Here is a 13082-nt window from a genome sequence, read left to right as displayed (position 1 = left end):
ATGGGGGGTCTCTTTGTTTGCATTCGATATATATAACAACAAGTAGCATGGCGTTGCTAAGATTTTGAGGTCAAGAAGTGAAACATGTAAATTATAGTAAGCAAGGGAAACAAATGGACAAATTTGTTTGTTTATTCATCAACCAAAATATTTCAAAACTAAACAATAAATTAAGAAGAACAACATATCAAGAACATGAGAAGATGAGACTTTTCACTTCTGTGCAAGACATGCACGGGAGATTGATGCGGTTGTGGTGGTAGCTGATTGCCATTTTTATGTTTTGTTTGTGTAAGTGTGGATAATTATGGTGTGAAATGAAAGAGTATTTACTAAGGTACTTTGAAGTTTTGGTGATGTTTGTTAAAATGAATGTGTGGTGATGAAATAGATGGTGGTTGAATTGTTTTGATCATCAACAAAATTTCACATTATTTTGTTCGTAAATAAAATGGGTATTTATAAAAGTTACTCACATAATGATTTGTTGTCATCTTGTGCGTGTTAAATAAATGCTAAATAAAATGGTTCTTATATCTATTAATTCTTTTCAAAATTTTAAATAATTAATTTTTAAAAATATTAATTAAAATAATTAATTATTAATTTATTTAATAAAAAATATTAATTAATAAATTATTCTAATCATCAATAACGTATAATTAAAAATTATTTTTTCATCTCAATCATCAACACCATGTATGCAAAAGTATCACTTATGTAAAAGTGGAGAAAATCACAAAAATTCAACACCATGTATGCAAAAGTACCACTTATGATAAAGTGTAAAAGTGAAGGAAACCACAAAAATCCAATACCATGTATGCAAAAATACCACTTATAATAAAGTGGATGAAACCACAAAAATCCAAAGACCATAAAATTAAGGGACCAAATCTAATTTTATATCAGGAAGATCAATGGTTTAAAATAACAATAAAAAAATGTTAAGCTTTTAAAATAACAACTCTTAAAAAAAATCAAGTATGCTCGTATCTTATGAATTGGTATGTGTCAAATCAGTTTTTCTCTTGATGAAAGCTTAAGCAATGGTGTGGCAGTCATTTTGGTTTAATATATCCGAGAGAGGAATCTTATTAATAAACAGAATCAATTTAATTCGATTTACATTTCTTATAATATTTACTTCCAATATCCAAGTTAAATTGAACTTATGAATTACATGATTGATAAGTACAGATCAATTGAAATTGGTATTTTAAAGAATAAAAGAAACTTACTTAAACAAATCTTCAAACGTTCTAGACTCTATATTATCGAAAAACGTATAACATATTTTTTAGGATGACAATACCAATACTGGGAGGGTAAAAAAATACAATGTTTTAACTCCCACGTTGCTTTGGAATTTCAAGGGCAACACAGTGCAAGTAATCATCCCTACAACCAACAAAAATCCGGCCACCAATCATTAATGGCGAAGAGAATATATCCCCCGGCAAGTCGAGTCTTGCAAATTCCTGCACTTTGCTTTTTAGTTGATCTGTATCTTCGGATAAATCTGTGTTCACTCGAAGAAGATGTATACCTCCAGAACTAGAACAAATGCAAATAAACCTGAAGATGACAAAAAAAAATGTTTGAAATCGATAGCTGATATTGTCGCTCTAGCTTAAGAAAACAAACTAGGCTAACCTGTCCGAAGTGTGGGAGGCATCAGATTCAGGCTCCAGCTGCAAGTGCTCGTCAACATAAGCAGATGCAGTAATTGGATCTCCAACATTGTATTCCCATGTTAGATCTCCCTTTTCCTGTTGTTAATCAAACATGGAATAGAACAGATATTAACCGGAAAAAATACAATTCAACCGGTACAAAGTAAAAATGTGGCTGAACATGAATCTGCAGTGAAAAGTTAATCCACCAAAAAGATGACAAAACAAGAAACGGGAACATGTTTATGAACTAGTTCTCACCAGTTTGAATGAGTATACACTTCCATTTCTGCAGCATACAAGCACCTAGGGTGGAATAAAAGAATAATAATATAAAATAAATAAATATTTCACTAATCACTTAGAATAACTATAATGATAATAATATACCCAATAACTTTGGAGATATTCGAAAGTATTATAATATCAAGATATTACAAGATTTTTTGAACAGAATGGTGTACCTCATGAGGAAGGGTAGAAGGTATGCATGGCCCAGCAAATATTGGACCACTGGTTGTTTTCTGAGCAAATTTTATTGACAAAAAAGGCAAGTTGAAATTATTTCAACCAGGGAACTAATTGCAAATATAAGAAGGTTCATACTTCATACCTTCCAAACTATGGATCCGTTGGGATTCAATGCAAGAACATGGCCATCAACCAAGCAACATAATACTGCACAAAACGGAAAAAAAAGTATACAGGTATAAGGAAGAGTGGTCGATGCCTAATCAAACGGAAGACTGCAAAATGCATACCAGATCCATTTTGAGTGACAGCCAGAGAACCAAACACTGGGACTTCTAATTCAAGTAGCCATAATATACTAAATGGGGAAGCCTGGATTTAGCAAGGGAACATTTCAGTCTGACTAAAGATCAATAGCTGAGTTAACTTGAATGTGTCGGCAACTTCAACCACAGTATTAATAGATTAATAAGTTAATAAATTTATAAATTGATCGTACTGATATCGATACAGCTGTTATACGACCACCAGTAGAGGCCACATAAAGCACGCCACGAACCTACATGAAATATAAGTACAAAAGATTTAGAACTCAGTAGTAAACTTTTCACTAACCAATATACATGTATTATGTCCTTTGGAAGTGAAATTCACCTCATCAATTGCAGGTGACCCATAGATACTGCCTCCACATGGTAGCTTATAGACACAACAATGATTTTTGTAATCAAGAGCATACAAGTTATGATCATATGAGCCACACCTGCATAAACATTTTTAAACCATGTTGAAAATTTTCCAATCAAACTACATGTAGCGAACCTTTTAACCTAGGTCGCAGACTTCTAACCATAAAAGATGTTTAAACATGTATACTAGACTCTTTAAGCATGTACTCATGCAGCAAGAAGTTCCACCCATAGTTATCTTTGTCCGTTAATTAAAAAAAATTACAAAGTGATGTTTAATTTCTACCTGAGTTAATTTTTAGAAGATAAACTTTATTAGAGAGGAAAGAGGAAAAGTACAACAGGTGAAAGAGCTGAAGATATCTTCCAAAACAGAACAGTCTAGAAACAACAAGCATCAAGATAAAAAATATGAAGTGAAGAGGTAGCACATTCTACAGCATAGTCCTGTGAGAACTCCAAATTTCTGAGAATCTCATGATTTCTAAGCATATGAAGTCTTAAACCAAACATCAAAAGCCTTATTTTCCATAATATAAGTTTCTGGAGAATCCTTTCCTAACTTGTGCACTAGCCAACTAGGTTTGCCAACTTATATTGTACCATATGGCATGTGAAGTCTCTCAATCAGACAATTCCTGAAGTATATTATTGACAATTTCAGCAGCAGCAGCGGCAGCGGCAGTAGCGGAGGCGGCGGCAGCAGCAGCAGGAGGCAGCAGCGGCAGCAGCAGGAGGCAGCAGCGGCAGCAGCAGGAGGTAGCAGCACATGGTGACAAAGGAAGATATCTAGGCACACAAAGGAGGGATTTGGATTGGAACAACGTTGAGATAAATCATTCTGCATATCTATTATGGAAATAAATTCCCCAAGAATCTTGATTCAGTCAGATGAATTGCAACATGTCCAGTTGTCCCAGAACTTTATGTAGTCAGACACGTTTATGACTACTTTGGGCACCTATTTTGTAAACTATGGATAGCCAGCCCCACTTTTCTTGTCATTTTTTTATGACATGAATTTTTAAATATTTTATGTTTATATGACATATAAGCTAATGTTTTTTCATGTCAATTCTTTTTACTTATATTGCAATATTTTTATTGATAGCATTCATAGATTCAATTTACAATTCGAAAAATATTCAATTTGATATCGCTGCATCCAGTCATTGAATTTTGGGGGCCTTTGAAAATGGAGGTCTGTGCACTCTCATAGGACTATAGTGTTATATCTTTTGTTTTCTCGATTGGAGAAATTATGACCTCTTTAAATGGGATTAATCCCAGCTTACATGTAATGAAGTACCTAGTTCATATCAGGTAACCTGATGTATATTTCTAAAAATCAGTAATCACAAGACAAAAGAAAAAAGGTTTGGAATGCTCTTTGTTTCTGTTTGACTTTTAACTATACAAAATGCCGAAAACAGCTATTTCAAAGATTGGCTTATACAAACCAGCAGTTCTCTAATATCACATATTCATACCATCTAAGGTTATCAAATTTAAAAGTCTCCGTAAATTTGTGGAATCATTGTAGACTCGACCCATAGATTTGTAAGAATCTACTTAATAGAAAATAGTGTTTAGAACATCTAATTTTAGCACAAACCCTTAGATACTTAAATCAAATATGCACCCTAGATCATCTCATCCATGAAAATAATGATGTACAAAAAGCATGTACGGTCACTTGACTATAAAGAAAGAGAGGCAGAAAAAAATTACCAGATCAATTGTCTGTGTGTGTCTGCAACTGGCTGTGATTTAACCTTCAAGAGTTTAAAACGTAAATAAGAAATTGACCACAAAAGAGGGGGTTATAACTAAGTCAGATAAATGAGAAGAGAATAGTCATTATGACCCTATCTTAATAAAAGTATTAATTGAAAATAAATGATGCTAGGTACTAGGAACAACCCGGAGAAGACAAGTTATCATAAAAAAAAGTGTAGTGGTAATTTTGTAAAAGTTACTGTGGAAATAGTGGTGCTAGAGACAGATAACAGTGATGATGTAATTCTTTGGCGATCCTTGTAATGAGGTTCATGTTGTTATGACCTCTTTTTTAATTCTAAAAAGCATTGGAGAGCTAATTTATTAAGTATTTGTTAAGTATTTGTAATAATACACTCAACTGGTATAGAAGGAAAATAGTGTCAATTGAAAGAAGAATTAGGGGCGAGAACTCCTAGGTGTTATGCAACAATCCCCTCATCAATGTAACCAGGAAAAGAATCAAATGATAAGGTGAATTTGAAAGCACCTCTTCTCTCCTACAAGTCCGCATAAGTTTTAAACTAACTAACTTTCCCTTATTCCGATTTTTACGCAAACATGTATTTTGAGAACCTGTATTAATCCTCTCCTTTCCTTTACTAACTCCCCCTACATACACCCTTTTAATTATTGGGTGCCAATCAATTTGTTTTCCAGTTCCTTCTGCAATCAACTACACTCCTTCACATGATCTGTGAAGTAATAAAAAAGAACTTGACTAATAAAAAAAGTAAAACCTTCGGGAAGACACCAGAAAACCTCAAAGAAGAAAAGACAAGTTTATACTTAATAGTGTTAAAACTAGATACCTCACCGGATGTTTGAAAAATCCAGTAGATGTGTCCATTCCAAAAATCAAGAAAATAGATTTTTCCCATGTAACAACCAACAACCACCTAGAGAAATACCACATGTCAGAACAAATGGATAGAATCTTGTAATATTTAACAATTGAACACAGACCTGGGAAAAATCAGAGACGACCGCAGCTGTACATTCAACCCGGCCTTCTAGTTTGATCTCCCACTGTATAAAACCACTAAACCAATTATTAAGCAGCAGTTTTAGTAGTTTTAATAAACATCTTTTGATAGGTCTAGCATGAATAGTGCATAGCACTGCTATGATTCAAGGGATTTACATTTTATACCTATAAAGCATGATGGGATGAGCATATTCAATGGTGAATGAACATTGTGGATAACAGTAAAAGTGTGGCACAGAGCCAAGAAAAAAGTGTAAGCAATCTCCTCATTCTTTCTTGTAAAATAAATCTACAGTCGTGATGCGTTTAAAAAAATACCAAGATTGTACAAATGTTATATTATACATCATACATCGACATGTACTGTTGTAAGAGTTACTATAATAAATTACAAGGGTTTCGTAATATGAGGGTCTCTACACACTGTATAGTATCCCTTACGGTATTCTCGTGTTTCGGCTTTTTCTACTCACTCTCTTTATCTTTCTGCGTGTACAAATACAACTTAACAAGTACAAGAAATCACCATTGATGCCAAGTGGACAAATTGGTTCTAATTCAATTAAAAAAAGAGTTGTTGCGGATATTGTTGGAGATTAAACTATAAAATGAGGAAGGTTTTCAAATGCAAAACTTTATTGATTTAAGATCAATAACATGAGAAATACTATGTGATGATAACATTAAAACCATTTAGACAAACAATATTACGTTTATACCTTCTAGCATTTATGCAGAGAAATTTGTGTGAGTGAGATCCAATGAATAAATAAATATCTGAGCCTTTCAACACAACCATGGGTGAAGCATCAACACAAGATTCCATGTTAACTTTCCAAATGCTCTTCATGTGACCTCGGTTTCCTCTTGGAACTTTGCCCGACCATGTTTTGTGTGTATTAATTACAGAAGCCTTCTCTTTATAGAACACCTTGTTGCATCGGCTAAAGGAAGATGATAAGAATATTGAAGGGAAATGCCAAGGAAATGGCTCATCTCCCCCTGATGAAACATCTGTAGAACCCCTTTTTAATCGCTTGGAAGGAAACAAAATATCAACATCATCTTTGGGAATCATCTTTGACTCGAGAGGAATTAAACTTTCAGTATGATTGGAAGAAAAATGGTTATTTTGCATATCCGCGTCTAATTGCAAACATTTATCCAAGCTGTTATGCAAGGAACACAATCCTCTTTTATTGAGGAGAGCCATACAAAGCTTAAAAGGAGTTGGATAGTAGTAAAGAAATCTCAAGTCAATCCCTAAATTGTGAGCAACATGTGCAGCAGAAAGAGAGTTACCGCCCATCATAAAGAAATCGTCGTCATTGCATAGCTTTTCAACCATTAAAGCATCGTGAAAGGCCTGTTACAGAACTCATTAAATAAAACACTTCCACAGACACGCATTTTTTACATAATTAGCTTGAGTCAACAAGCTACATTTACATGTACAGACACATACAGATGGAATATAAAGAAGCAACAAATGTCTCATTATATTATAGGTTCATGGGATTCTCTAAAACGAGGGAGCCTATGTACAAAAGGAAAACTGGCAGTCACAAATGTGTAAACAAAAAGAACATGCTTGAAAAGATGAGAACAAACTGATATGCAAATCTGTCTTTCTGAATATTGCCCAGAAATGGTTTTCACCTCTAATACACTGCCTCCTGAAAAAATCTCAGGATTCAAATGCGGACAAAGCACAAAAGTCAATACTTTGTGCTGAAATAATAAGTTGCAGTCTTGTTAAATAGAAGCTATAGCGACGCTATACCACTAAAGCATAGCGGAATTTGAACAAACTGCTAGTGTTCCGGGATATGCTATTTAGGGTAAAATGTTGTCAAATAGCTGCTATAGTTACAGCACTATTGCATGGCAAAATTTTAACAATCCACAGTGCACTATTTTCCGCTGTCCCTGATTGACAACTTTGATAGGTTGCAATAGCTGCATTGTGCTACAGCAGGTAGTATTTTTACTTCAAATTAAACCTTTCAAGGGCTAGTACACGGTTGAAATATTGATATTTATTATAATTGATTTGTTAGTATCTTAAAGAATTATAATAGGATTGCATTCCTATTTAGATTATATCTGTTACGTATATAAATAGTTGTTTTCAACCTTTTCAATAACACAAGAAATGTTGATATTCAATATGGTATCAGAACCTGGTTCCGATCCAAGGACCTGTGGGTTATGAGCCCACGCTTCAAGGTTCGATCTAAAGACCTAGAGTATCGAGCTATGGCACATGCTACATGTGAACTTGTTTGGTTGAAATATTTACAGCAAGAATTACATTTTTGTGAAGATAACTAATTTTTTATTATGAAAAGTAAGAGAAGGAGACCGGCACAAACTTGCCTCCCCCCTCCCCACCCACCCACCCCCACCCGCTAAACCTATTTTCCTCTTCATTTGTGGTTGTGTGCGTTCATTGCCAGTGGATATAAGTTTTCAGATGAGAGAACCGGGCCGAATACCTAGTAAAAAGCCTCTTCAATGCAGATTTGTAGAAATAGAAGAAAAAAAGTAGATTCAGTAACCAACCATTAGGCATACTTATCACCAAAAACTCTACAATTGACATCATTGTCCAAATCCACATATAACTATTTACAATATAAAGTTCAACAAAACAAGATCAAAGGAGGAATTTTGTTTTTTGTTATGATACACAAAATATATAGTCATATTAAAATACTGAAATCATACCTTTTTAATAAGTTGCAAAAGATTGATGCAGCTAGTATTACCAACCTTATCCTTGACATTCTTAGTCAATAATGCTGAGCTAACCAACAACTTATAATTAATCTTACCACTAGAAGACACGGGAAATGATTCTGTGAAGATGAAACGGTTAGGGAGCACAACTGATGGAAGTTTGTTAATCATCCAACTTCTGATTGCAGGTACTAATAATTCACCCAATTGCTGTTTGTCCTTCAATATTATAAAGGCTTCAATAAACACAAGCTCTGCTTGAAGATTTTGACAAACTACAGCAGCATCATTTATATATGGATGTTCCCTTAGCAAAATTTCAACTTCTTCCAGGGCAATACGCTGCCCGTGGACTTTTACGATACGGTCTTTTCTTCCTAAGAATATAAAATCACCACTTGACAACTGTTTGACTAAATCACCAGTTCTAAAGTATAATTCGCTTTGGCAAGCATCAACAGAATCTTTGCACCCATAACTTTGAGGCAATTTTACAAATTCATCAGAAGTTGTATCAGATTCATTGTAGTAACCCCTAAAAATGCAAGAACCACCAACATATAGCTCACCCTCATTTGATACATTATTATCACCAATAAGCACTACATCGCAGTTAGTAATGGGTAAACCTATTGGAACACTGGTTAGAATTTCTTCCTTCAAAATCAATGGTATCCTCTTGCAATCAAAATATGTACAATCGCCGGCGACCTTAGTTAAAAAGTGGAAAGGGAAAACAAAGGCATGATTAGTATTAGCCCAGGATAATTATAGAAAAGATAGGAAAGTGCAATATGATAAAACCTGTGAAAATTCATATAAAAAATAACATAATTATCATTTGAAATAAAAGAAGAAAAAGAAATGCATTAATCAGTAAAAACACAAAAAGACAAAGTCCCATGTAAATCTTTGTGACAAAATTTAAGGTAGATCGCTCAAGTTGCACTAAGTTTCTATGGTGACTGTTTAATCTATGGATCAGTCTCATCAAAACCAGTCTGCCTTTAGCTTTAGCTTTAGCTTTAGCTTATCCTTCACTTCTAAACATCAAGCCTTGAATTTTTGTTGTCACCCCAAAAATAACCATAATATCCATGGTTAATATTTTACAAATAATAAAAGAAATTAAAGTAAAGATAACTCAAAAGTCAAACAAGCATTACTCTCAAGGGGAAAATGTGTCCAACCGTTTTTATAAATCAAACCTACTCTACCACCCCTTGATTAAACCTTCCGTTATTCTCTAGTTTCCCTACCATGTCTTACCTAACTGTCCAATATTCTCTGAATTTCTTAAAGCTTTGTGCTTGAAGTTAGTCTTTTCATGGTTCCTCCACTTGGCATGTTGATATAACTAAATTGAGTTAGATAGAACTTGAGTAACTACAGATTACAATAGCAAAAGAGGGTCAAAATGTTTCTAATCACATCCAAAATATTCTATTTCCAATTCTTAAAGAATCAAATTATGAAGCATATTTTTCCACATTTATCATATCAGCAACAGAGCATCTGTTCTAGTGGTGATGAGAATAACAATTATAATGTCTGGCAACTCTCTCCAATTAATTCAATTAGATATAATATGTAGTGTGTGACTATATAGCATTGGATTGAATTCAAAGCAAGAACAGAAACCAAGGAAGCAGCTAGGAAAAAATTTGAATTACTCCCACACAGAAAAGAAACAATACTATGTCAAATTCTGTGCAAGTATGTTCGACAATATTGAATCTTGAGTAGAAGCATTGAAGGTCATAACAGAATCAGATGGGAAATACAAACTATAAACTTCCTTGCAAAAATCTCAAAGTAGAAGCGTAGTTTTCTTTTCTAACCTCGGTACTTCCATATAAGTTCAAGATTGATGTCTTTGGTAGTATAGTTGAAAGTCTCTCCCACAAGGTAAGAGGAAAAGTTTCACCACTTAGCACTAGCAATTTCAGTGAACTTACAATACGCATGTCAGCATGAGTTTGCAATACTGGAAGAATTGTCCTTATTAGTGATGGAACAGCCGTAAGCCTATTAACAGAATAAGCCTACAGAAGCATTTAATATTACAGGCAAGGGTAAGCAATTAAGTATAACTTCCTTACTTACTGATAGAGAATAAAAGAATATAGAATACTTTTCATCGGTGCGATATGTTAATATAAAGGGTAAGCAATTAAGTATAACTTCCTTACTAACTGATAGAGAATAAAAGAATATAGAATACTTTTCATTGGCGCGATATGTTAATATAAAGGAGACAGTCCTTATGAAAAATGTTTAAGTTATGCCTATATCCATAGATACATTGCGGAACAGCATTTCCAATAATATTACCCAAAACACTGTTGGAATTTATTTTGCATTTTAAATAAAGACTTAAACCTTCAAAGGTAACACTAATAATAAGCATTGAATTAGAAGGGAATGCAAACATGCAGTTCTTGCCAGACATGAAACAAGAAGTTACAGAGGTAAAAGATTGCAGAACAGCATTTCCAATAATAGTACCCAAAACACTGTTGGAATTTATTTTGCAATTTAAATAAAAACTTAAACCTTCAAAGGTAACACTAACAATAAACATTGAATTAGAAGGGAATGCAAACATGCAGTTCTTGCCAGACATGAAACAACAAGTTAACAAGTTACAGAGGTAAAAGATCAGTAATGGCAATACATAAATCACAAAAGTCGATTAGGAACCGTCATACCTGTAGAAAATCTATTATGGAATATACATTTTCTTTGAGCTCTCTGAAAGGAGGAATAACTAATACACAAGCAGTCAAAATAGAACTGAGGAATTCTTGCAGGTGGTCAACGAAGCTAATTGACGACTTAAACAATAATAGTTCTCGTCCCGTCAAAGGATACACTCCTTGCATCCATAAAAAGCGGTTTGAAAGACCTAGCAAGAATGTAAACCAGACTGTGACACAAGAAGGTACATATCCATAATTATAAAAAATATATCACGGATCAAAACAAAAAATTTAGACAGAAACTTTCATGTGTAGGATGACAAATAACTAAAATCTTTCGATAAGAAACAAACAGTAACAATCAAGCCACTCTCACTGGTAGGATCGAGAACAGAGCAATTGACACCATGAGGCTCTATTAAAAACCAAAATTCCAAAAAAAATTAAAATTTTGAGCAATGTGTTATTTTTAAATTTTTCTCCAAAGTATCTTATTAAGTGATTTCCAAGGAGAATATTTGATTAGTGTTTACTAAGGAGAAGATGACAGAAATTCACCTAAGGTCAGAAATAAATATTGTTTTCAGTAAAATAACAGCTGCAACAAACTACATTAACAAGTTACCTTGTTCGGTGCCACACACTCCTTTAGGCTTTCCAGATGATCCAGAAGTATACATCAGATAACAAAAAGATCTTTTCTTTTCATTGGCACAGGGCCATGCCAAATCTGTTGAACAACTACATTCTTGAAGATTTTCTTCAACAGAGTAGCTCAAAACAGGACAACTAATTGACTTTGCCAACCAATGTGATTCATCAAGCCGGTCAAAGTTACTTTGACCACACGAAGACTGGGACCCTATAATGAGATCAGCATTTGAAGAAGAAGCAACTGACAGTATCCTTTCGATTGGCCAAAAAGGATCCAAAGGCAAGAAGGCTTCCCCACACCTCAATACCGAAAGAACAGCAATGATATATTCAACAGAAGGAGGCATATAAATGCCCACTATCTTTGGCCTATACTCTTCACCAGAGTTAACCATTGCCTCTGCACTAGGCTCCACATTTTTCAAGGGCTCAGATGTCTGAACAGTTCTCTCTCCACGGTGAACAGCATTGTTACCTACGGCCGAATATAGGATGCTAATATTCATTTTCACATTCAAACATATAAAAGACTAATAGATTATGAAGCACAAACACGACCACCAGACACAACACTGACTCCTATGCAATAGTAATAATTTGAAAAAATTGAAGCAGTTGCGAACATAACCACTTGTGCTGGTGTCGTGCCGAGTGTCAAACACTGACACATGTCGGATACTTAGACGCAGTGTTACAATTAAAATCAAACTAACAAGCTAACTAACTAATTGTGTAACAAAATTCCCATCATCAAGTGAATAAGGAACCTAGAGATTCAAAATTGCAAGTAAGGTAATTAGAGAAAAAACTTCAAAAACTAAGTAAGCAATTATCTAACGGTTTAACTAAATTTCCGTAGCAACGAACCTTGAGATTTGGCTGTAATCAGGTGCGGGTCATCTGCACCGTGAAGGATAGATCGGATACGAGAGCTGAGATAATGAACAGCGTTCAAGACATGAGAGTAAGTGAAGCAACGGTCACCGTGGTAGAGTGGCGGAGACGTGGATTCGACGCGCTGTTCTAAGAGCGTGGTAAAGTCACCATTGAAGTTTGGGGAGGTGGATTTTTCGCGGGAAAGATTGGCCACGCCGGAAGCATGGATCACTGCGATTTTGTTAGGGTTTATGGATGCAGTTCGGAAAAACTCGTGTGAAATGCAGCAATATTGTGTTTCTGAGTTCATAGTTATCGTTCATCGGTTTCTTTCCGAGTGGTGGTGGCGTTGTTGTTCACTTGATTGTTTCTTTCATAGTTATTGTTCATCCGTTTCTATAATTTCTTATTAATACCTTGCACTCAAGACTTACTCCATATTTTTATTTTGGGTTAAATATATTTTAGTCCCTATTATCATTCTAAAATTTTCTTTAAAAAAAAA

At 34.4% G+C, this 13082-nt stretch overlaps 1 protein-coding gene across 1 annotated transcript; it reads right to left on the bottom strand.

The window, feature by feature from the left end:
* Nucleotides 1-1094: 1094 nt before the first annotated feature.
* LOC127075811 (putative acyl-activating enzyme 19) lies at nucleotides 1095-12991 on the bottom strand. The gene is made up of 17 exons (XM_051017295.1): nucleotides 12569-12991; nucleotides 11673-12176; nucleotides 11057-11253; nucleotides 10187-10390; nucleotides 8334-9056; nucleotides 6323-6969; nucleotides 5582-5657; nucleotides 5428-5514; nucleotides 4568-4611; nucleotides 2802-2910; nucleotides 2647-2706; nucleotides 2438-2519; nucleotides 2290-2354; nucleotides 2141-2200; nucleotides 1938-1982; nucleotides 1657-1772; nucleotides 1095-1578 (listed from the first exon to the last, which is right to left on the bottom strand). The coding sequence occupies exons 1-17, from the start codon at nucleotides 12885-12887 to the stop codon at nucleotides 1347-1349; spliced, it is 3570 nt and encodes a 1189-aa protein (XP_050873252.1). The 5' UTR covers nucleotides 12888-12991; the 3' UTR covers nucleotides 1095-1346.
* Nucleotides 12992-13082: the final 91 nt, after the last annotated feature.

Source organism: Lathyrus oleraceus, chromosome 4 (genome assembly GCF_024323335.1).
Source record: "Lathyrus oleraceus cultivar Zhongwan6 chromosome 4, CAAS_Psat_ZW6_1.0, whole genome shotgun sequence".
Lineage (NCBI taxonomy): Eukaryota > Viridiplantae > Streptophyta > Magnoliopsida > Fabales > Fabaceae > Lathyrus > Lathyrus oleraceus.
The sequence above is the reverse complement of the archived record's forward strand: the minus strand, read 5'-3'. Positions and strand labels throughout refer to the sequence as shown.

Excerpts from the sequence above, each read along its gene's own strand:
- LOC127075811 (XM_051017295.1), bottom strand. The coding sequence starts at position 12,887 with ATGAACTCAGAAACACAATATTGCTGCATTTCACACGAGTTTTTCCGA. Across the intron at positions 2,201-2,289 it reads ACGGATCCATAGTTTGGAAG|AAAACAACCAGTGGTCCAAT; the intron begins GTATGAAGTATG and ends AAATTTGCTCAG. Across the intron at positions 1,773-1,937 it reads GTGTATACTCATTCAAACTG|GAAAAGGGAGATCTAACATG; the intron begins GTGAGAACTAGT and ends GATTAACAACAG.